This window comes from Balaenoptera borealis (genome assembly GCF_965194805.1).
Source record: "Balaenoptera borealis genome assembly, chromosome: 1".
Taxonomy (NCBI): Eukaryota; Metazoa; Chordata; class Mammalia; order Artiodactyla; family Balaenopteridae; genus Balaenoptera; species Balaenoptera borealis.
Window position 1 is genome coordinate 182,261,030 of NC_138860.1, and position 21,424 is coordinate 182,282,453.

The 21,424-nt window shown below is 39.9% G+C and overlaps 1 protein-coding gene across 11 annotated transcripts in view; it reads right to left on the reverse strand.

Moving 5' to 3' along the window:
* The window catches only part of DDI2 (DNA damage inducible 1 homolog 2), a 42,708-nt gene that overhangs the window by 14,053 nt on the left and 7,231 nt on the right, over positions 1-21,424 (reverse strand). For 6 of the 11 annotated variants that reach the window (XM_082381053.1, XM_082381047.1, XM_082381046.1 and 3 more), the window contains exons 2-7: positions 19,232-19,361; positions 16,396-16,632; positions 14,115-14,241; positions 10,841-10,968; positions 6,982-7,110; positions 2,032-2,135 (exon numbers count right to left, since the gene is read on the reverse strand). In XM_082381053.1, coding sequence (XP_082237179.1) covers positions 2,032-2,135; positions 6,982-7,110; positions 10,841-10,968; positions 14,115-14,241; positions 16,396-16,632; positions 19,232-19,361 — 855 coding nt within the window. Of the gene's footprint in view, positions 1-2,031; positions 2,136-6,981; positions 7,111-10,840; positions 10,969-14,114; positions 14,242-16,395; positions 16,633-19,231; positions 19,362-20,120; positions 20,486-21,424 lie in introns of those variants that run through there. The other 5 variants (XM_082381044.1, XM_082381050.1, XM_082381049.1 and 2 more) reach the window with 5 other exon arrangements.

Consider the following 21,424-nt stretch of genomic DNA (forward strand, 5'->3'; position numbering starts at 1 on the left):
ATTTAAATTGTATAGCAGAATGATCTTTATGGGATACAGTTTACACTTCTTTGTCAAACACAGCAATTGTTCATGTCTGAATTCAAATGCAATACATATTCATTGTACAAAATTTGGAAAACTGCACGCCATAATCAGCAGCCACACCTTTTAGAAACATATCAGTGACTTTTTAAAAACTAAAACTGAGACATACCATTTATATAGGTCTACATTTTTGCTTTTTGCTTAGTGTATAAAGTACAGCTTATATTTAAAGTCTATGCCAATGGTCTCAAAAGTGATGTATGGACAAGACGAGCTCTACAACAGTATTCTGTATTTCATACTTATGCTATCCTCTTTTTCAGTATATTTTTATAATTACTTAATATAGGACAGTTACACACATATATTTTGAATCCGTAAAGCTGGAGACTGCTAGTCTATACCATGACTTAAAAATAGCGATAAATAAATAAATAAATAGGGAGAGATTAGCAACAAGTTAATAAATCAGGTTTTATTTAGATGTGCATTCGCTCATTCCTTCTACTTAAAACTATGCACCTGGATTTGAATATCAATGCAATATATTTCAATGGGAATTTAACATTAAACATTTAAAAGAGTATTAGTGTGCTTGCTTAGGCAGCACATATACTAAAACTGAAACGATGCAGAGATTAGCATGGCCCCTGCGCAAGGATGACACGCAAATTCGTGAAGTGTTCCATATTTTTATATTACTCAGCCATAAAAAAGAACGAAATACTGCCATTTTCAGTGATGTGGATGGACCTAGGGATTGTCATACTGAGTGAAGTAAGTCAGACAGAGAAAAACAAATATATGATATTGTGTATATGTGGAATCTAAAAAAAATGGTACAAATGAACCTATTTACAAAACAGAAACTGAGTCACAGATGTAGAAAACAAACTCATGGTTTCCAAGGGGAAAAGGGTGGGAGGGATAAATTGGGAGATTGGGATTGACATATACACACTACTATATATATATCGATAAGCTAGATAACTAATAAGAACCTACTGTATAGCACAGGGAATTCTATTCAATACTCTGTAGTGACCTATATGGGAAGAGAATCTAAAAAAGAGTAGACAGCTGAAACTAACACAACATTGTAAATCAACTATACTCCAATTTAAAAAAAAGAAAAAAAAGAATATTAGTGACATAAAAATGTTGACTAGATATGAAACCTTGTTGGGAAAATTTTTACTACCCAAGAGCACAATAATTGCTTCTTCAATGAGTGAAGTTTAATCTTTAAACAAATTATTAGGCTTCAGAATGGAAATATAAAAATCACTGCAAATGAAAATATTTATAAATCATTCTCCCTGTACTAAATAAACATTTCCATTCCCAACATCTTATGTACACCTTTTTCCTTAATCTCGAAGCTCTTCTCCCCAAGTATTGTTTGACCAGCTACTAAGGATTTACTAAACTTAGGCTCGCAGTAAAATCATCATTGTGTATTATGTACATCTCCCTACAAACCCATCAAAAAATTACTTGAGGCACTTCCCTGGTGGTCCAGTGGTTAAGACTCTGCACTCCCAATGCAGGGGGCCTGGGTTCAATCCCTGATCTGGGAACCAGATCCCGCATGCCGCAACTAAGAGCCCGCATGCCACAATCAAAAGATCCTGCACTTGGCAGCGAAGATCTCACATGCCACAACTAAGACCCAGAGCAGCCAAATAAATAAATATTTTTTAAAAATTGTTTTTAAAAAATTACTTGAGTTCTAATCAGAAACTAAAAATTACACAAGGGAACCAAATTGTCCATTATAGTCTCAAAACAGATGGCAAGATTCAACAGATTCAGAACGATTTCACAAAAAGGTTCTATTTCTACTGATACAGAATTTCAAACCTTGTATGACAACATCACCAATTAAGGACCTTTCCAGGTTTGAAGTCATGCTTCTTAGTTTTGCAGTATATACAGCCATGATGGAATAACCATTTAACACACAAAAAGCCAACGCAAAAAGAAAGTGAAGCTCTTAATTACCTGATGCCGTTTCAGCATGTCCAGTCCCAAAAGCATGTCCATGGGCTGTTCCTCAAGTATAGAGAAGGAACACGCCAGGAAATCTCCTTCAATTTGAACCTGGGCTAAAGCACACGAAGAAAGGAAGAGGTTACTGATTTTTCCAGGGAAGGTCTGGAAATGTATCTATCATTCTGTGTCTTTCTTCCTGCAATCAGTCAAAGTCAAGCCAAAGCATGCAAACAAGTGAGTTAAGTATGAAAATCCAATAAGACCAATAATCAGGTTAAAAGCCAATGAAGGCACCAGCTCATAAAGTGGATTGGGTAGAACTACTGCCCACAAGACCTGGCTTGATATATGATACATGCTCAGCTGGTGAGGAAAGCTGGCATTAAGAATTTAAAAAAAAAAAAAAGAAAAAAAAAAGATCAAGACCAATTCCTCCAATATTAACCACCTGCTTCCTGTACACTTACAAAAGGCTTTCTAAAAGGAAAATAAAATCAGTACACTTTAAACCTTTTAAATTAAGCTCCAAGAAGTAAACTGTTTATTACTGCCTGTTATAACCAAGTTTCTTTGCTTGAAGTCTCCTGCCTTGCCGCTTTCCTCAATTACTCCTCTTATTTCATATGTAAGATGTTTTTTAAAAAAAAGACTTTGTCATTAATTATGTCTTATGAGCAGAAAAGTATATGAAATATATATATATATATATATATATATATATACTGTATATATATAGTATAAAGCATAATAAAACAAATACCCATGCATCTATTTCCCAGGTTAAGAAACAGAAAACTAAGAAGTTTCCTGTATGTCCTACTGATCATAGCTTATTCTTTGCCTCCTCCAACCCTCCCAACTATCTTGGTTTTTATGTTAATCATTCCCATCTTTTCTTAGAGTTCTTACCATTTTTCTGATTTCTAAGCAACATTTTGGTTAGTTTTGTGGTTTTGAACTATGACTTGCTTCTTTTACCCAAAAGATATTTTGAGATATTTTATTCCTGTGGGTGCACGTGACTATATTTCTTTCATTTATACCACCCCTAAGAGTAAGTACTATAATGTCTAAGACACCACCACTGATTTGTTTATCCATTCTGCTGCTATGGGACTTTTGGGTTGCTTCCAGTTTCTGCCGTTGTAAGCAATGCTAACGTGAGCATTCTTGCACTTGTCTCCTGGTGTGCCGTGAGTTTCTCTAAGGTATACTCTAAAAACATACAGGGTTCTAGGGGATATTAGCTCAGCTCTACTTGATGCTGAATTATTTTCCAAAATGTTTCCAGAGGTTTTTTTTTTTTTTTCCCAGGGGTTTTTGGAAAGTTCCCATTGTTCCACATTCTCCCAACACTCAATATTATTAGATTTAAAATCTGGCAAGTAATTCTCTATTTCCCTGATTAATGAGATAAAGCAATTTTTCACACACTTATTAACCATTTGAGTTTCCTCTTAAAGTGCTTGTTCAAATGTTTCTGCAATTTTTTATATACCAGTTTTGCTTACTGAGTTGGAGGATACACAAACACACAGAATACATATATATTCTAAATATGAATCCTTTATTAGTTATACATGTTACTAAGTTCTTTCTTAGTTTGTTCACTTTCTTTAAGATGTGTTTGATGAAAAGTTCTTAATCTTAATCGGCTGTATTTATCAAATAATTTCCTTCGTATCTTTTAAAGAACCCCTTCCCTACACAAGACATTCTCCTATATTTTCTTCTAAAAGCTCTGACTTTGCCTTGCACATCCAGGCCTTTAATCAACCTTGAATTGACTTTTGTGTGTGATGTGAGACAGGGTCCAATTTCCAATTTATTTTTTCCACATGCATACCCAATTGTCCTAGCACATTTCCTGAAACTTTCCCACTGCTCCATAAGATTTCCCCTCTCATTTATCAAGGTTCATGTTAAGCATGGGTCTGCTTCTGTTCTAGTCCTTTGGTCTTGATATTATCTAGAAGGGGAAGTTATTCCAGAGTATCTTGACTACTCCTGCCATAAAGGGCCTACATAAAATTTAAAATTAACACATCAAGTCTCACAAACAAAACAAAACAAAACAATTTATTGGGGTTTTAAATGTATTACAACGACTCTGTTGACGAATGTGGGAGAACTACCACCTCCAACATACTGAAACTTCCTATCCATGGTGTAGCTCTCCTTTACTTAGACTACCCTTATTGTTATAAGGTTTTCTTGATACCTATCATAGCCAAAGTTGCAAAATGGTACAACTTGTGCAACCAAAAGAAGGACACAAGGGATTGGTATTTTTTGTCTCCTATTATCTTCTCACTAAAAACCATGAGAAATCTAAGAACTCAGACTCTGAAGCAACTGGTTTGTGGTATTCTTACCCAATTTCAGTCCTACTGTGTGTAAGAAAGTACATAAGAGGTAAGGTATTTAAACTATCCTTATTCTATAGAAATCAATAATAGAAAACACGGAGACTTCTAATAATAGACAAATGTATTAAAACAGGAAAAATGAAACAGATATGAAGAGGAAAACAGGTAGAAAAACTACCACTTGCAATGAAAGAAAAGTAATTTACAGTAAAAAAACCACTTTTTTATCTGCAAATTAAAGGGATAAAACTAAAAATACTTGATTGTATAAGGAAATTAAGGTGAATGTTCAATCAGTGCTGGAGAAACTAGATTGGTACCAGTTAACAATATCAAGAGCCTTGAAGGGTATTCATAATCTTGGATTTAGTAGGTTCACTTATGGGAATTTTAACTAAGGAAAAAAAAATCAGTTTGCACAAAACTACACAAAAATGCACTTCCATGTTACAATGACAAAATACTGACAGAAAAATATATCCCAAAGGTTGACCATTAAACCCATACAACAGAATGCTATGCATTTATTTAAGTGATGCTTATGAAATTTATAATGGCAATTGGAAAATGCTCTTACTTTTTCTTAAAGCAAAGTATAAAAATTCTATATAGTATTATATGATCACCTTTTATAAGAAAACAATGCCAGAAAGAGATATGTCCAAATGCTACTACTGATTGATTCTCACCTAAAAGAATCACTTTTGCTTCTTTTCACATTTCTATACTTTCAAAAGTCGCTACAATGAGCAACTAATTAAATGGATAATGAAAGAAAAAAACAAAGAAAAGAACAATTCTGATTAAAGACGAAGGACTGAACACATGTATTTAACTTAACTTACTCCTAAAAAAAGCACAATAAAAAGTCGTTTTCCTTCTAAAATGTACAGATTAATAAGGCCAAAAATAATGGAAGAGATAACTGAAACACAGTTTTGGAACTAGAAAGCAGATGACAATAAGGAAAACTAAGCAGCAACCCTTTTTAACATCACAGAACTCCCAAGAGGCTGATGAGCTCGCTGAAACAAGTACCTCTGCACGCAGGGGTGGCGTGAGCCCAAAGCAGGAGCACTGGTTAAAGGTCTACGGAGGCACAATTGGACCTCGGGGCTCCTCTCCTGCACTCTGCTCAGCCAGGTGACTAGCGCCTCACCCCAACAGTAGACAAGAGGTTTATTTTCTCAAGAGGTTGAAACAGAGGCTCTAGTAAGAGAGGTGGGCATGAAGGAAGACAGAGATACAACAACAAGCACCAAAATGAAAACTAGAGGGGTTAAATGGAAGCTTACTGAGACTCTAGCCTTTTTCTCTGTCCCAACTTCCAGATCACCCACAATCAGCATGGCTGCCCACCCAACTAATCCTCCAAATAGCCTTTTGGTGTCCCACTCTTCAAATATGAGCAGACGCCAAGGATCACCAGACACTTGAGAAAAACCATCTAACATGAAAGAAAACTGTACCAAACAGAAAAGAAAGGTTAGAAGACAAAGTTGAGGAAATCTCGTTAAGAACCTCCCAAAACACAATGAAAGAAAGAGAAAGAAAATAAAACTAGAGGACAAGTCCATGATAGTAGATTATCCTACCTGAATAACAGACATCGCAGAGGGGAGGAAATCATTATCGGAACCATTTTTCCAGACTGAAAGGTATCTAGCACAGTAGATGAAAAGAGATCTACTACACCCAAGTACATCATTGTGAAATTTTAAAACACTGAGGTCAAAGAGAAGATCTATAAGCTTCAGAAAGGGAAAAGAAATCTGACACATAGAAGATCAAGAGTCAGAAGAGCGGCCAGCTTCTCCAAAGTCACACTGACAAAAATCATGACAGAAAGTGATTTTCAACATAGTCAGATGGGTAGAATGTTGGAAAAAAAGACGTGTTCTGATATTTAAGGACTCAATTTACTCCTGTGCACTTCTTCTCAGAAAGTTACTGGAAGATGTACTCTAATAAACCAAGGAGTGCAAAAAAAAGAAAAAAGTATGGGATCCGTATCATCCAACGTAAGACGGAAGTGAAAGGCACCCTTCAGGACCCAGATTCCAAAACAGCAGCTATGAAGCAGCCTTGAACCCCTAGTCCCGGCTGGAAGAAGCATCTTCAATAGGATGACGTGTATAAGGGAGATTTACACACTAGGTAAGTGTTTAGGGATGAGTAACAACCAAAAAACCGAATGACACACACATACAAAAGACAAAAATTTCGAGAAAAAATACTAGACATGAAAGGAAAAATAATCTTTTTCAATTACATGGCTCAGCTCTCAACAGTATTTACATAGTCCTGTCAGTAAATAGCACTATAAATGTGTTACTTAGAAATATGGAGGTAAGCACCACAAGAAATCAGCTAAAATAGTGGAAAGGGATCATCTCTAAAGAGCAGGAAACAGAGGTACATAGGGGACTGGTGTTCTTTTGTAACCAGCTAAACGATGTTACATTATAACTCTGATAGACTATAGCGTTTAAAATTGCTAGGGACTGAGCGTGCTGGATCAGATGCCCCTATCCAAAAGGAATTTTTAAAGTCCACTACCCTACAAAGACTCTCAGTGCCCTGCACTCACCTAGATGTACCCTTCCAATAATCTTCTGGGTGCCCACTCCTTTGGCGATCCCTGCCCACCGACGGTCCACCAGCCTCATTATATTACACCTTTCTGCACAAGCTTGGCTCATAATAGTCATCTGGGCACCTGGAGGTGGAGGGAAACATCAGATAACAAAGACAAAATCCACATGTGTGGGAAGATAAAAAAATGCAGCACTAAGAACAGGGCAGAAAGCAAGTATACTCCCAAGCTTCTGTCTGTGTACAATTATTCCTACCTAGCGGGCTTCCTGCTACACTTAGTTCAACTTTCAGTTTTACATTGCAATCTGAAACACAGTGTAGAAACTTCACATTGAGGGAAATAATATTGTTTAAATGTAATAATTAAATGATATTTTAAAACTTTAAAAAAACAGAAAGCAAAACTACGTGGAAAGGATTTCCAAAAGGTCAAACTATGTCCACAGATGGAAACACTCAATTAAGCACTACTGCACCCTCAGATCAGTTTTCACTGAGTATCTCTAAACATCTTACCAAGTTATTTTTATTTCAAACTCTGGGACACTCTAATTTACCAGTTAAAAAATACATCATGCAGTCTCTCAAAAAACTAGAACTGAACTCTCCATTCTCTGCTCCAACAATTAGACCCTCTTTCCTATCAGGAAGAGGGCACTAAGGTCTTTTCTCTCCTGGTTACATACACTCACCCACAGAGCTGGAGTCAGCCTGTGCAGAAGACAGACGTTTCTCTAATCTTTATCGAGGGTCCTAATCTCTCCCACAGAATCTAGTTCCACATTCCTGTGTGTCTGGACATGTCTATCTCAAAGCCAATAGGTATAAACACTCTTTCTCCCCAAATAATTCTCACTTCGGATTTCTCTCCTTGCCAATGGAATTCTTTTTCTTACAACCATAAAACACAGGCAACTGTTCACTTTCGACCCCTCTTCTTATAGCCTTCTCCCAACTCTCAAACTCAGTTCCAATCCTGTTAATAAATTCTGGGCAATTTCTGACCTTTCTTCTTCTAACCATAGCAATTAACCTGGCTCACACTCTATCCCTCTAGCTAGCGGACAACTTCTCTGGTTTCCAATCCTCTCTGTGGATATACAGTTTAAAGCAAGGAAATAGTTCTGATCCTTAGGGGTACAGAATACTCCAGAACTGCCACTGCCTTCAATCTTCTTAAAATACCACCTTCTTCAGATCCCTTATTCATCTGCTCAAAGGTCCTCAAAGGTTCCTACTGTTTACAAGATCTTCAAACCCACATCACCACAGCCTCAGATCCCACCTCACCCTGGTCCAACTATTTCCAGCTGCTACAGACTGTTTGTGTCCCTCCAAAATTCAGGTTGAAACCTAATTCCCAATGTGATGATATTAGGAAGTGGGGCCTTTGGAAGGTGATTAATTAGGTCATGAGTGTGGAACCCTCATGAATGGGATTTAGTGCCTTTATAAAGGAGACCCCAGAGAGCTCCCTCTCCCCTTCCGTGTGAGGACACAGGGAGATGTTCATCTATGAACTAGGAATCAGGTACCCAATTTGCCAGCATCTTTTTTTTTGGGCCACGCTGCAGGGCATGTGGGATCTTGCTCCCCCACCAGGGATCAAACCCGCACCTGCATTGGAAGTGTGGAGTCTTAACTGCTGGACCGCCAGGGAAGTCCCTCTGCCAGCATCTTGATCTTGGACTTCTCAGCCTCCAGAACCGAGAAATAAATCTGTGTTGTTTATAAGCCACCTGATCTATGGTGTTGTGGCAGCCCAAACAGCCTTAGATACCAGCCTTACAGCCTGACTGCTCTAAACCTTCCACTTTACCCAGAGGAATGTCTCCTTTGTCTCTTACTCACTCTGACCCTCCTGTAGAGTGCCCCTTCCTCTACTTTCGATTTCTTTGAATTCTACTTATGCTTTTAAGGCCCAGCTCAAGACCCATCTCCTCCCCAGCTGACTGTCCTCTCCCAGTGATCTCTCCTCTCATTCAATTCCAACACTTCCTGTTCATATTACCCACAGATAACTTACACTTTATGGGCACTTAAAGCTCTTGGCATTTGAGGAAGGTTAAGAGTCAAGAAGGCCCAGAAATAATGAAGGAAAAGGGAATTTGGGAAGGCAATTCTTTTTTTTCCCCCCTCCTCACTCCACTCCTCATAAGCTAGTTATTGGTGTAAAGTCTGCAAACGCAGGATGAGAAGGGTCCCTTTCACTGCTCTCCTGCCTCTTCTTAAGACTCAGGTCAAAGCCCCCATCTTCTCTACCCATGGAGACAGCTCAGCTCAAACGCCGTCTCTTTGGAGAAGCCACGCCTGAGCGACCCAGTCAGAGTGAGAATGTGGTCTTCATGTTCATCCAACACGCATCTGGCTTTTGCACAGTGGTTAAGAGTTCTGGCTTCAGGCAGATCTGGGGCTGAATCCAAAGTCTACTGCTCAGGAACTCTGTATACCTGGAAGAGTGATTTCCCCCCTCTATATCTAAGTTTCCTCATCTGTAAAACAGGGATAATAGAACATAGCTCATAGGGATAGTCTGAGGATTAAATAAAATTGAAGATGATATACTAAGCACCTAGCATGGTGCTTGGCACACAGTAAGGGCTCAATAAATGCTGAGTGTTATATCAGGGTCTCTTATGAATTTCTCTCTCACTCATAGGAGCCCTATGAAGCTCCAGTCTTACCCCCAAGCACTCAGCACAAGGTCCTGCACATAGCACTCAACAGTAAATAATCAGCAGATTTACTCCTCCCAGGAATATATGCATCTCAGGACACAAACTCTTTTTTTTTTTTTTTTTTTTAATTTATTTAATTTATTTATTTTTGGCTGCGTTGGGTCTTCATTGCCGTGCGTGGGCTTTCTCTAGTTGTAGCGAGCGGGGGCAACTCTTTGTTGTGGTGCGTGGGCTTCTCATTGCGGTGGCTTCTCTTGTTGTGGAGCACGGGCTCTAGGCGCGGGGGCTTCAGTAGTTGTGGCTCACGGGCTCTAGGGCACAGGCTCAGTAGTTGTGGGTATGGGCTTAGTTGCTCCGCGACTTGTGGGATCTTCCCGGACCAGGGCTCGAACCCGTGTCCCCTGCATTGGCAGGTGGATTCTTAACCACTGCGCCACCAGGGAAGCCCAGGACACAAACTCTTAACAGTGGAAACCTAGCATGTGCTCAGGTATTTGTGGATGAACGAGTGGAAGAAAACTACTTGAGCAGGGGTTTTTACTTCTCTAGGAACACACTCTATCTCATGGCCTCAAGAGAGATACCTAGAATGAAGGCACAAGACCACTCGATTACACTCACATGGTGCTGCTCTGTGTGGTCTTACTCAAGAGCAAAGTGTTGTTACTGAGAGAAAAGGTGCCAGTGAGTACAGGCATTATCTGAATGCTCAAGTGGGGAACTCTGGTCTCCTGACCTGGCTGTTAAGTTCTTTAAGGGCAAGAACCATGCCCCATACACCCTTATACTCCTCACAGCTCCCGGTAAAGTGCTGGCACGCAGACCAAGCTGAAATATGTTTGACTTCTACTCTACACGCCTCCTTCTTATAGCTCCTTATTCTAAACCCATTTACTCCTGTTTCTTATAGAGGTATCCTAGAAATTAGGATGCCAATTAAGGGGAGGTAGGAAGATAAAGGAGACACTGCAAAATACAAAACTGGTTAAGAAATAATTAAAGAAAAACCTATTACAAAGAAAAGATTGGCAAGTGAAACAATAACCCCTGGGCTTGTTAGTCAGCTGTCCAAAGGACTACTGCCATCTTTAACAGACACCAGTCTCCCCTTCTCCCTGTGTCAGGTCAGAATGTTGGATGTAGAGATAAAGACACAAAAGATGGAGACATCACCTGAGTCAACAAAGGCTTTCACAGGATGTCCATTCACTTTGCAGTTAATATAAAGCATCACTACTTGGCCAAAACTTTCCGGAGCCTCTTCCATAGCTATTGTCATGTTTTCCTCAATGTTCTGTTGCCTGTAACAAACCAAAACCAGGCACACTAAAAGCATTATTTCCATGAAAAGCAATCTGTTTCAAAGTCACAATATTAAAAACAGACCTGTACATATCTTTTGCTCCAACTATAGCGGCTGAGTCATGGAAATGGAAATTGGTGCTCTATCCTGAAATATGTGATTTAGTAGGAGGAAGTGAGATACATAATTGGCAGAAAATCTAAAGGCATACAAATCACCTTCATGTAAAAACAATTATGTTCCCTTTACAAGCTCAGAAACAGGAAAACAAACTTCTGGAGAGTAAGGGTCACAACCCTTTTTATCCTGTAGAATATCAGAATTTCATCAATGCTCCAATTTAAACTGAGGATTTACTGGGTATCTGGGTACATTTCCTATGTCCACTGCATTAAAAATAGTTTGCAAATATAATACGCAGATGTTTCAACTGCTTGTGTTACATCTGCTGCTTAATTTCCAAATCTGTAAAAAATTAGATTAGTTTCTAATCTGTAAAACGGGAACAATAATTTCTATCATAGGATCGCTGAGAGGTATAAAGCATCTAGTACACAGTGCTAAGGTAAGACCAGATGCTCAAAAATATCTAACTACCTGGCTGTCACTCAGAAAGCTATACACACACATATGTGTCATAGTTCACCTGGTCCATCAAAACATTTCTTCAAAATTGAATGTATTCTAATTCTCACATGAGCAAAGCACATAAAACGGAGTTCCAGCTTACTCCAGCATCTCATGTCTTCCTCCCCAACTCTTCTAAAAACATTATCAAACACTACAAACATTAATTTAAACTAGGGTTGGGGCCAGGCAACTTTGCTGAAGACTGAGACAATTACAGAACAGGGTCCAAGGTGGGATCAATTACAGCTGTAAGCCAGAGGCTGGCAAACCACAGCCCACTGTTTGTTTATGGGAACACATCCACACCATTCACATAGCTGCTTTCACACCGCACTGGCAGAACTGAGTGCTACTGACAGAGACTGCACGACTGGCAAAGCCTAAAATATTCACTACCTGGCTCTTTATGGAAAAAGTCTGCTGACCTCTATTCTAAACTGTAGCGCCGGTCCCTTCTGTAATAATACTTTAGCTCAATTGTACTGATGGCTTTATCAGCCAGTCTATAATAAAATATTAAATTTCTCAGAAAGTCAAAGGTAAACTTGTTTAATTTAGCCCGGCAAATATGCAAGCTACTATATACCTCAGTGTACATGTACCCTGTGTAATCACTGGTGTAGCATACCAAATAAAACTGCTATAGGCATTCTATACAATTACACAGCTTTTCTCCTAGGTCACATTATTAAATTTAAAAATAACCTAAAATTAGTTGTGCACTCCTGGCCTTACATTGACTCCAACCAAGATACACTTCAGCAAAAAATCATCTGAAATAATTCCAGTTACTTTGGCTACCCTGGGCTCTATGTCACTTTACAGGCACAAGGTTTTCTCCTTTAAAAGAACACATGCATTGTCCCAGTTCCCCTACCTCACCCCTGGGAAGAAACATGAGCCCTGTGGATGTGCCTCGTTTCACCTCTCTTCCAATAGCTTGGTGTCATGGTTTGGCTATGACGCCTCCCCACTGCCCCCCGCCCACCCCTCCTGCTTCCTGGCTTGAATGCAACTGTTCTTGAGAGTTATGTCAGGCTCACTTATAGCTGCAATGCGGTCTAGTTCAGAAAACGCAAATATCATCCCATTTCTCTGCGTAGATTTAACTAGAGAGATGTTTCTCAAAGATAGTTATTATTATCCAATACGATTAATGGGAACACTATACAGACAAGAACACAAGTGAACGGCTTAGGGCTATCAATTGATTCTGGTGTATTTACATTTCTCTGATTTCAAATGTACTCAGAGAAATAAGAAACCCTTTATTTGACTTCCAAGTTAACAGTGTAATATAATGACCAAGTTAGGCTTCATTTAAGTAACCAAAGATGACGATCAGGCCCCTGAAAGGAGCAGCCTCACAGTTACTGTGCTTAGTTATACTAAGGCCTTCACAATTAGCCATAAACCGAATCTGGGATGGGGGAAAGCAACTGTTCTTTTATTCAAAGGGACTGACCGAACAGCTTCTTGCTTGTGACTAGTAAGGGGACCAAGGCTGGCACTAGCATCCTTGTACCTGCTTAGGCCCCACCCCTTAAGATTCTATCTATCTATCTATCTATCTATCTATCTATCTATCTATCTATCTATCTATCTATTTATGGTTGTGTTGGGTCTTCGTTGCTGTGTGCGGGCTTTCTCTAGTTGCAGCGAGCGGGGGATACTCTTCGTTGCGGTGCGAGGGCTTCTCATCGCGGTGGCTTCCCTTGTTGTAGAGCACAGGTTCTAGGTGTGCGGGCTTCAGTAGTTGTGGCGTACGGGCTTATTTGCGCTGCGGCATGTGGGATCTTCCCGGACCAGGACTTGAACCCGTGTCCCTTGCATTGGCAGGCAGATTTTTAACCACTGCGCCACCAGGGCAGTCCCACCCCTTAAGATTCTGATTCATCAGATTTGGGAGTAAAGCCTGAGCACCCGCATTTTTAAAAGCTTCTCATATGACTTTAATGCTGCCCCAGGTGAGAACCACAGCATTAGAGAATCTGGAGCTGGAAACCAGTCCTGCAGTCAGTTTATCTGCTGAGGCCAGTACAAGAACTGTGGAAGGAAAACGGACTTAGGACTATAAGGCTCCTCTTTGTACAGTTCTCTCTAATTCAGTCATGTCCCAGCCCTGGATTTAATCAGGGCTCATGCATTATGTCTAAGGAAAGAGAGTCCAATCAGTGTGAGTAGCCAGCCTAGTAGTCTCACCAAACTGGGGGCTTCTGCTCAGTCCTGGGGTCATCTACCTGGAGTTGCCTTAATAATGTGCTGTGGGCTAGTCAGGGAGTCTTTATCAAAATTTTAGAAAGTCATTAAGTTAGGTAGCTGTATTTTTGTAACGTTGAATCAAAACGCAAGGAAAATGGAAGAGGAGAGAATAAACTAGAAGACCGAAGCTACTACCTCAGATGCAAAATAAGGAATCTACCTCAAAGCAGATGCCCAACAAATACAAGATGACCTGGAGTTTGGGAACTCCAGATTCTCTAAATCTTGCTCTTTGGGCAAAGGAGTCATTACCTTATATCTTCTTCTATCTTTGCCTGAGCTTCGAGATCAAAAGGGTCCGCAGAAAAGAGACGAATCCTCTCTTGCTCTCTCCGGGCTCGGTCCTGCTGCTGCTCCACCAGGACCCTAGAAAATTTCTCTGCAACAACAGCGGGCAAAATCTTAAAAACTGTTATATTTTCATTCTTTATTAGTATTTTTCCACACTGAACAATTTCTCAAAATACAACTGTAAGAGATGCAGAAAGGATGGCTAAAGATCATTTAAAATGAGCAATTACGTTTACTTTCTATTCTCTGAAGAAAAGATTACTTCTTCACCTAAATTTAGTGTAAAGAAATACTGTATTTGCTGGGGCTTCCCTGGTGGCGCAGTGGTTAAGAATCCGCCTGCCAATGCAAGGGACACGGGTTCGAGCCCCAGTCCGGGAAGATCCCACATGCCGTGGAGCAGCTAAGCCCGTGCGCCACAACTACTGAGCCTGCGCTCTAGAGCCCACGAGCCACAACTACTGAGTCCACGTGCCACAACTAATGACGCCCGCGCACCTAGAGCCCGTTCTCCGCAACAAGAGAAGCCACCACAATGAGAAGCCCGTGCACCACAACGAAAAGCAGCCGCTGCTCGCCGCAACTAGAGAAAGCCCGCGCACAGCAACAAAGGCTCAACACAGCCAAAAATAGAAACAAACAAATAAATAAATAAATTTATATATATATAAAAAAGAAATAATGTATTTGCAGACATCATCTCAGAGATGATGCCTTTTCAATTTAAATCAGTGTGGCAGATAAATGATGCTACCCCTCCCCTCCCCACTGCCCTTATTATCCTATTACCTAGAAATAAAATAGAGCGCTACTACCCCTCTTTTCCTCTTCTACTTTTGTTTCCTTTAAAACACACTCTGCCTTAAAGCAGATAAATTATAAGCAAACTACTGTTAGTCTGTCTATATTACCCGATGGATACTAAGCAGGAAAATTAGCAAAGAGAAAACATTGCTTGCTGTAAGATGGATGTATGTTACAAGAACCTCCTTTATTTGCTATTTCGTAAATGTGAGTACATTCAAATGTATAAATGTAAAAGTGCCATCATCATGGTCTTTGGCAATTAGATACGCTGCATAAGACATTAAAGAAACCAAAATAATAGTCATATGAACTAATACACACAACATGGATGAATCTAAAAAACACCGAGTGAAAGACGCCTGACACAAGGGAGGACATACTATATGATTCCATTTACATGAAGATGAAAATTAGGCAAAACTAACCTATAAGTATCAGAATACTGGAGCCTATAAGGGGAGGAAACTGACTAGAAGAGAACATAATGGAGCTTTCTGGAGTGAAAGAAATGTTCTATATTGTGATTAGGGTGCTGGTTACATTAGTTTGTCAAAATTCAACGAACTGTATACCTAAAATCTAAGTATTTCTCTGTAGGTAAATATTACCTAAATTTTAAAAATGGTTATTGAGGAATAAGTTATTAAGTATCTTGTTATGTTTTAAAATTTAATCAGTAGGGTTTCATAACCCAGGAGTAAAACTGGAGAAATGTACAGAGAAAACTTAATTCATAAAGATGACTAAAAACAAATGTTCTGTTAAATACAAGAATGGCTAAAATATAGCCCCAAATAAACTGCTGGTAACAACCGCACTACTGTTAAATTTAGGGTGAATGAGAATAAAGGGGTTGCACTTTGCCAAACAGGCTGATGGCACTGGACCTGTTTTCCTGGAACTAAATCATTTTAACTGGCATCAGCTGGTTAACTGATACTCTCTTTAACTGAGGTTCTAACTAAACAGGTTAAAATATCAGTACCTGGTCATTACAAGATATTATCTGCAAAAAAAGAAAAACCACACACACAAAAAAACAAACAAAAAACCCCCTGAATCACTATGCTGTACACCTGAAACTAACACAATATTGTAAATCAATTATACTTCAATTAAAAAAAAAATCTGTACCTGGGTTATACACTGCTAAAATAATTAGGGGAAAAAAAAAAAAAAAGGAAGGAAAGGAAAACGAAGGGGCTGGTTGAGCTGTTTCAGAACTCTACATAGTCCTAAAATTCTGTCACTATTGCCAACTAACTCAGCCTCTGGCATCAGCACTAATTTACCTCTCACAGACCAACTGATATGTTCAATACAACATGTGACACAGTGGGCTGAACACACCAGTTGCTTGAGTTTCTCCACATTTGCTGTGATACAACTATTCACCTCAGGTTAGCTTGACAGCTTTCCAATTTCAGAAGCTTACCAAGATCTCCACTGAGCAGAGCATCTGCCAAGGGTGGATTGCGTTCCTTCAACAAGGACAGCTCATGGGGGTTGGCCAGCAACATGTCTCGGAGCAAGGCTGGATTGTCCAGGCCCTGAGGAGATGAAGCTACCTCTCCAGGAGACGAGTGGGACTGCTGAGCTCCTGCTGGCTGGCGCTGCCGGGTGTTGGACGTGCCAGGCACAGCTATGCTACGGAAGTCTATTCGGGGTAAGTCTGTTGGGGAAAATCGATTCGAAGTTTACTTCAAATGACTCCATAAAAACAAGTATTTGAAGGAAACAGCAGATTTGCACATATGTGGTATGCAATAGTAGTAGATGGTAATCACAGACATTCCGAATGCCCTTTCCCTGGTTCTTTCTCACGCTGACCTTGAATACAAAGACTGCAGTCCGAGAGTGAATAGGTAGGAAAGAACAGAAAAACGGGGTTGGGGAGTAGAGGTAGGGATAGGAAGACAATGGTAATAATCCCAAATTCTTGGCTTATAAAATATCCCAGGATAATAAGTTTTTACTTACTTATGTCTTTAAAAATGCAAAGCCAATCTCAAACATAACCATGCAAAGCTGGATGTGGTTCTTAAGAAAAATCCTAGTCTGCTTTCACATATCCTCCAAAGAGCCCTGACACCTTGGGTAAAGAATACCATACATATCAAGTGAACAGCATAATGTTAGATGTTAACTTCTACAAGTATGTGCCACACTTATTAGTTCTCTGAATTTACACTTTCATCTGTGCATCACTGCTAACTCTTCTCATACCCTGGGAAGCTAGTAGGTGTAATCATTTCACGGGAGAGAAAAAAAGAAAAGAAACCTGCACAGGTTCTCAGTGCTGAGTACACCAAAAGATTTAACAGGTTCACAGGCCACACTCCCAGGTTCCATACTCCAGGGTGAGCTGACGTTATTAAAATGAAAGGAAAATAAAAGGGAACCTTACCCAAAGGACCCACATACTGTATGATTCCATTTATGAAATGTCCAGAATAGGAAAATACAGAGACTGAAAGTAGACTGATGGTTGCCTAGGGCTAGGAGGCATGAGGGAAGATGGGGAATGACTGCTAATGAGTACAGAGTTTCTTGTAAAGATGATGAAAATGTGCTAAAATTGATCATAGTGATGGTTAGGCAATTCTGAATATACTAAAAATCACTGAATTGTACCCTTTAAATGAGTGAATTGTATGGTAGTGAATGATATCTCAATAAAGCTTGTATTGAAAAAAACAACTGTATTTTTAAATAGGAAAAAGAAAACAAAAAACATAAAACCCTAGGTATAACCAGAATGACGGGCTAAGACTGAGTGAATCCACGTTTCTTCAACCCCAAAATGTATCTGATGATTGCACCTGCTCCAAGTCTGGGGCTGTCCTGAAGCCTTTTGGACTTCAAAGAGAAAAAGAAAATGCTTAAACTCAGGAGTAAGGTTTGTGCCTCCTACCATGGGTTCAACTAGGCACTTTTCTTCAAACAGACCTCAGCTGGCAGTGTGTGTGTGTGTGTGTGTGTGTGTGTACGTGTACATGGACATGAACTTCGAACCAATGAAAAAGTGAAGTGAATAAGATGATCTTTGTGAGGTAGTTAATCTAGGTCAACCAGCAAAACATATATGGGTGGGTCTTCCTTATGGGTTGAGAAATTTTTATCTCAACCCTGTTATACTTATCTTGAGAGTCCACTCACTTCGGAATAATTTTGAAAAACTTGTTTGTTTACCTTATAGACCAGAATTGCCTCCCCTCCCCCACCTACTGGCTCTCTTGTCCCTGTGGCACAGCACAGGAAAAGCAAGAAACAGTGAATCTCAGAACTAACAATTTCACCAAATTAACCACAGGAAGATTTGGGCTTTACTGATTGGTTTATCTGAACCCCTTCCCTTTCTAAAGTTTAACAGTAGCCCCAAGGGAATAATGTAATCTGGATCTGAAAGTAACAGGGCTTGATGGTCTCTTATAGCTCCAGTTGCAGGCTGAATGGAAGCACTGTGTTCTAAACTGGAGTCGGTCATCACCCAGACACCTAAACTCCTTTGAGTATCAGAAGCAAGCTATGGACCCTCTCCCCATCAAATGCACAGATGCCCACACAATTCTGCACACTATTTCAAGGACACAGAAACTTCCTAACTCCCAATGCACAGATTCTAGATGTAGCATCTAAGATAAATAAGTTTCTTTTTACATGATTAACAAAGATGGTGGGAAAGAACCAGAATTTGGTGGTCAGCTGCTTAAGGTTCATAAGGCTCAGTGTAACGGGAAAAGCATCAAGTTTTAAATCCTGTGCCTTCACTTACTAGCTATGAAGATATTATTTAAAAATTGTCAAGAGGTATCTCTTCCCTACAACAGTTATGAGATGACTTGAAATGTGGGTGCAAGTGCCTGGCTGACTGCCAAATGTTCAGCAAAGGCCTATCACTGAATGCCAGACACAAAGCAGCAAAAGTCAGCCAGGAAGCACAGGCATATGCAGCCTCTCAAGTCCTTCTCAAGGATAAAATGATCACTGATAACAACAGAAGCTAATATTTACTGACAGCTTGCTATGTGCTAAAGGTTTTACATGCATTATTCTCCCATCAACCCTAGGAGTTACGGTTAATTATAGCACACATCTTACAGATGAGGAAATGGACTTAGAGTGTTAACTTGTCCGAAGTTACCCAGCAAGCAAGTGGCAGAGTCAGGATCTGTACCCTGGCAGTCTGAATCCAAGGCAAATCCAAAACTCTGAACTATGTTATCTACTAATGCTTGCCAGGGCTGTGAAACCATTATGAGATGCCTTACTTGGGAACTGCACCGAAGGGCGAGGGTCTGCATTCTCCTTCTGTCGTAAAATCACAACGTCGCCATCTTTTAAGCCATAAGAAGCCAGTGATCTGTGGTTGTCTGTGAGAGGTCTTTCAGCGTAGACAATCTGCAACCAGAAAAGATTTAATAGTATAAAGCACCGAGAAGTAACATGGCACAAAACAGAAAGACTACAGTCTTCCTCTTCATTAGAGAATGTTACTCCCTGCTCAAAACCCTCCAGTGATTTCCCATCACACCTAGAATAAAAGCCAAAATCCTTCTCATCAACTACTAGGCCCAAACAATTCGGCTCCCTGGCTCCCCCATGACCTCATCTCATACCATGACTGCTATTCCTCAAATAATACCAGCAACTTCCCCCTCAAGGCTGTTTCACTTGTTGTTCTCTCTACCTGAGGAATGTTCTTTCCCGGGTCATTTTTTTAAGGTCTCTGATCACACACTACCTCTTCAGAGTCCTTCCCTAATATTTAAAATGCACCCTCACCTCCCATATTATATATTTTTTCTTCATGGTCTCTCTGTCCCACTAAAATGTAAGCTACGCTGAGGACAAGGACTTTACTTTTTTCACCATATCCTAAATGCCTAGAACAGGGGCCTGGTAGATAAATAATGTCCAAGTATTTGCTGAATTAAAGGACAAATAAATCTATGGGAAGTAGACAATTTTAGATTTAATATTGAGCAGGGAGGGAAATGGGAGTGATTTATTCTGGGGATGACAACTGCAATACTATTAAATGATATGTTCACTCCCCACCCACAAGTTTTAGTGACATATAACTGACATACAACACTGTATTAGTTTTAGTTGTACAACATGATGATTTGATATATGTATATATTGTAAAATGATTACCATGATATGTTTGGTTAACATCCATCACCCCATATAGTTATAAATTTTTCTTCTTGTGATGAGAACTTTTAAGATCTCTTAGCAACCTTCAAATATATGATACAGTGTTAACTCCAGTCACCCTGCAGTACATGACTGTACTGTGTCCACTTTTTTTTAAAAAATTAATTAATTAATTTATCTATGGCTGTGTTGGGTCTTCGTTTCTGTGCGAGGGCTTTCTCTAGTTGCAGCAAGCGGGGGCCACTCTTCACTGCGGAGCGCGGGCCTTTCACTGTTGCGGCCTCTCTTGTTGCGGAGCACAGGCTCCAGACGCACAGGCTCAGTAGTTGTGGCTCACGGGCCCAGTTGCTCCGCGCCATGTGGGATCCTCCCAGACCAGGGCTCGAACCCGTGTCCCCTGCATTGGCAGGCAGACTCTCAACCACTGCGTCACCAGGGAAGCCCTGTGTCCACTTTTAAATGATCTCGCACACTGGAAAGTCTGAAAGGTTCCCAAATACCAAGCTTCCTGAGCTCTTCCTTCTCTTCGACCTTCCCCAAACTTTTATCACTCTTATGTTTATGAGTGGAAGATAAAAGTGGAAGAAATTTAAAAAAGAACAATTAAACACAGATGGAAAAAAGGATCAGGGATGTATTACTAAGGAAAATATTTTTATGATGTGCAATCAAACACTGAAGAAAGCCTGAGAGCATAAAAATAGATGAAACAACGGGCTGTGGAAAGAAAAGGGACAAAGGGCATACTATGATTTCACCATGGAGGAACACAAAACCTAACCTGCATTATGACCTACTCTGTAGAGAGGCATTCAGAATAAACTCTGGCTTTGAAAGGTTTTCTTCCTAACAATTCACTTTCCACGAGGCCACTGGCAAACTGAGGAACCTGAGTTCTGTCCTGGCTCTGACAGGGCCCCCGTCATTCAGCTGGTCCAGGCTTCATAGTTCACATTTGTCAAGCAAGCAGCTGGGGCTAGATAATCATTACACCTATCCTTTCCAAGTCTTTCTGCTACACTACCATTTTACAATGTTTCCTCAAGTGTCCTCATAACTCTCATAGTAAAACTGCCTGACACAGAACCTGAAAAATACAGGATTTAAACTGGAAAAAAAAAAGATCTGTCATATCTGCTCTCAGAATTTGCAATGACATGAGAAATAGAACAGGAAAATCAATTTAGTTCCTTCCAAAATCAAATACTTCTGGGGTTGAACAAAAAGATGATCTGCAGAATTTGTAGGCTGAATTATATTTTTTAAGTTCTATACAGGACTAGAAAAAGTATTGTTAGTTC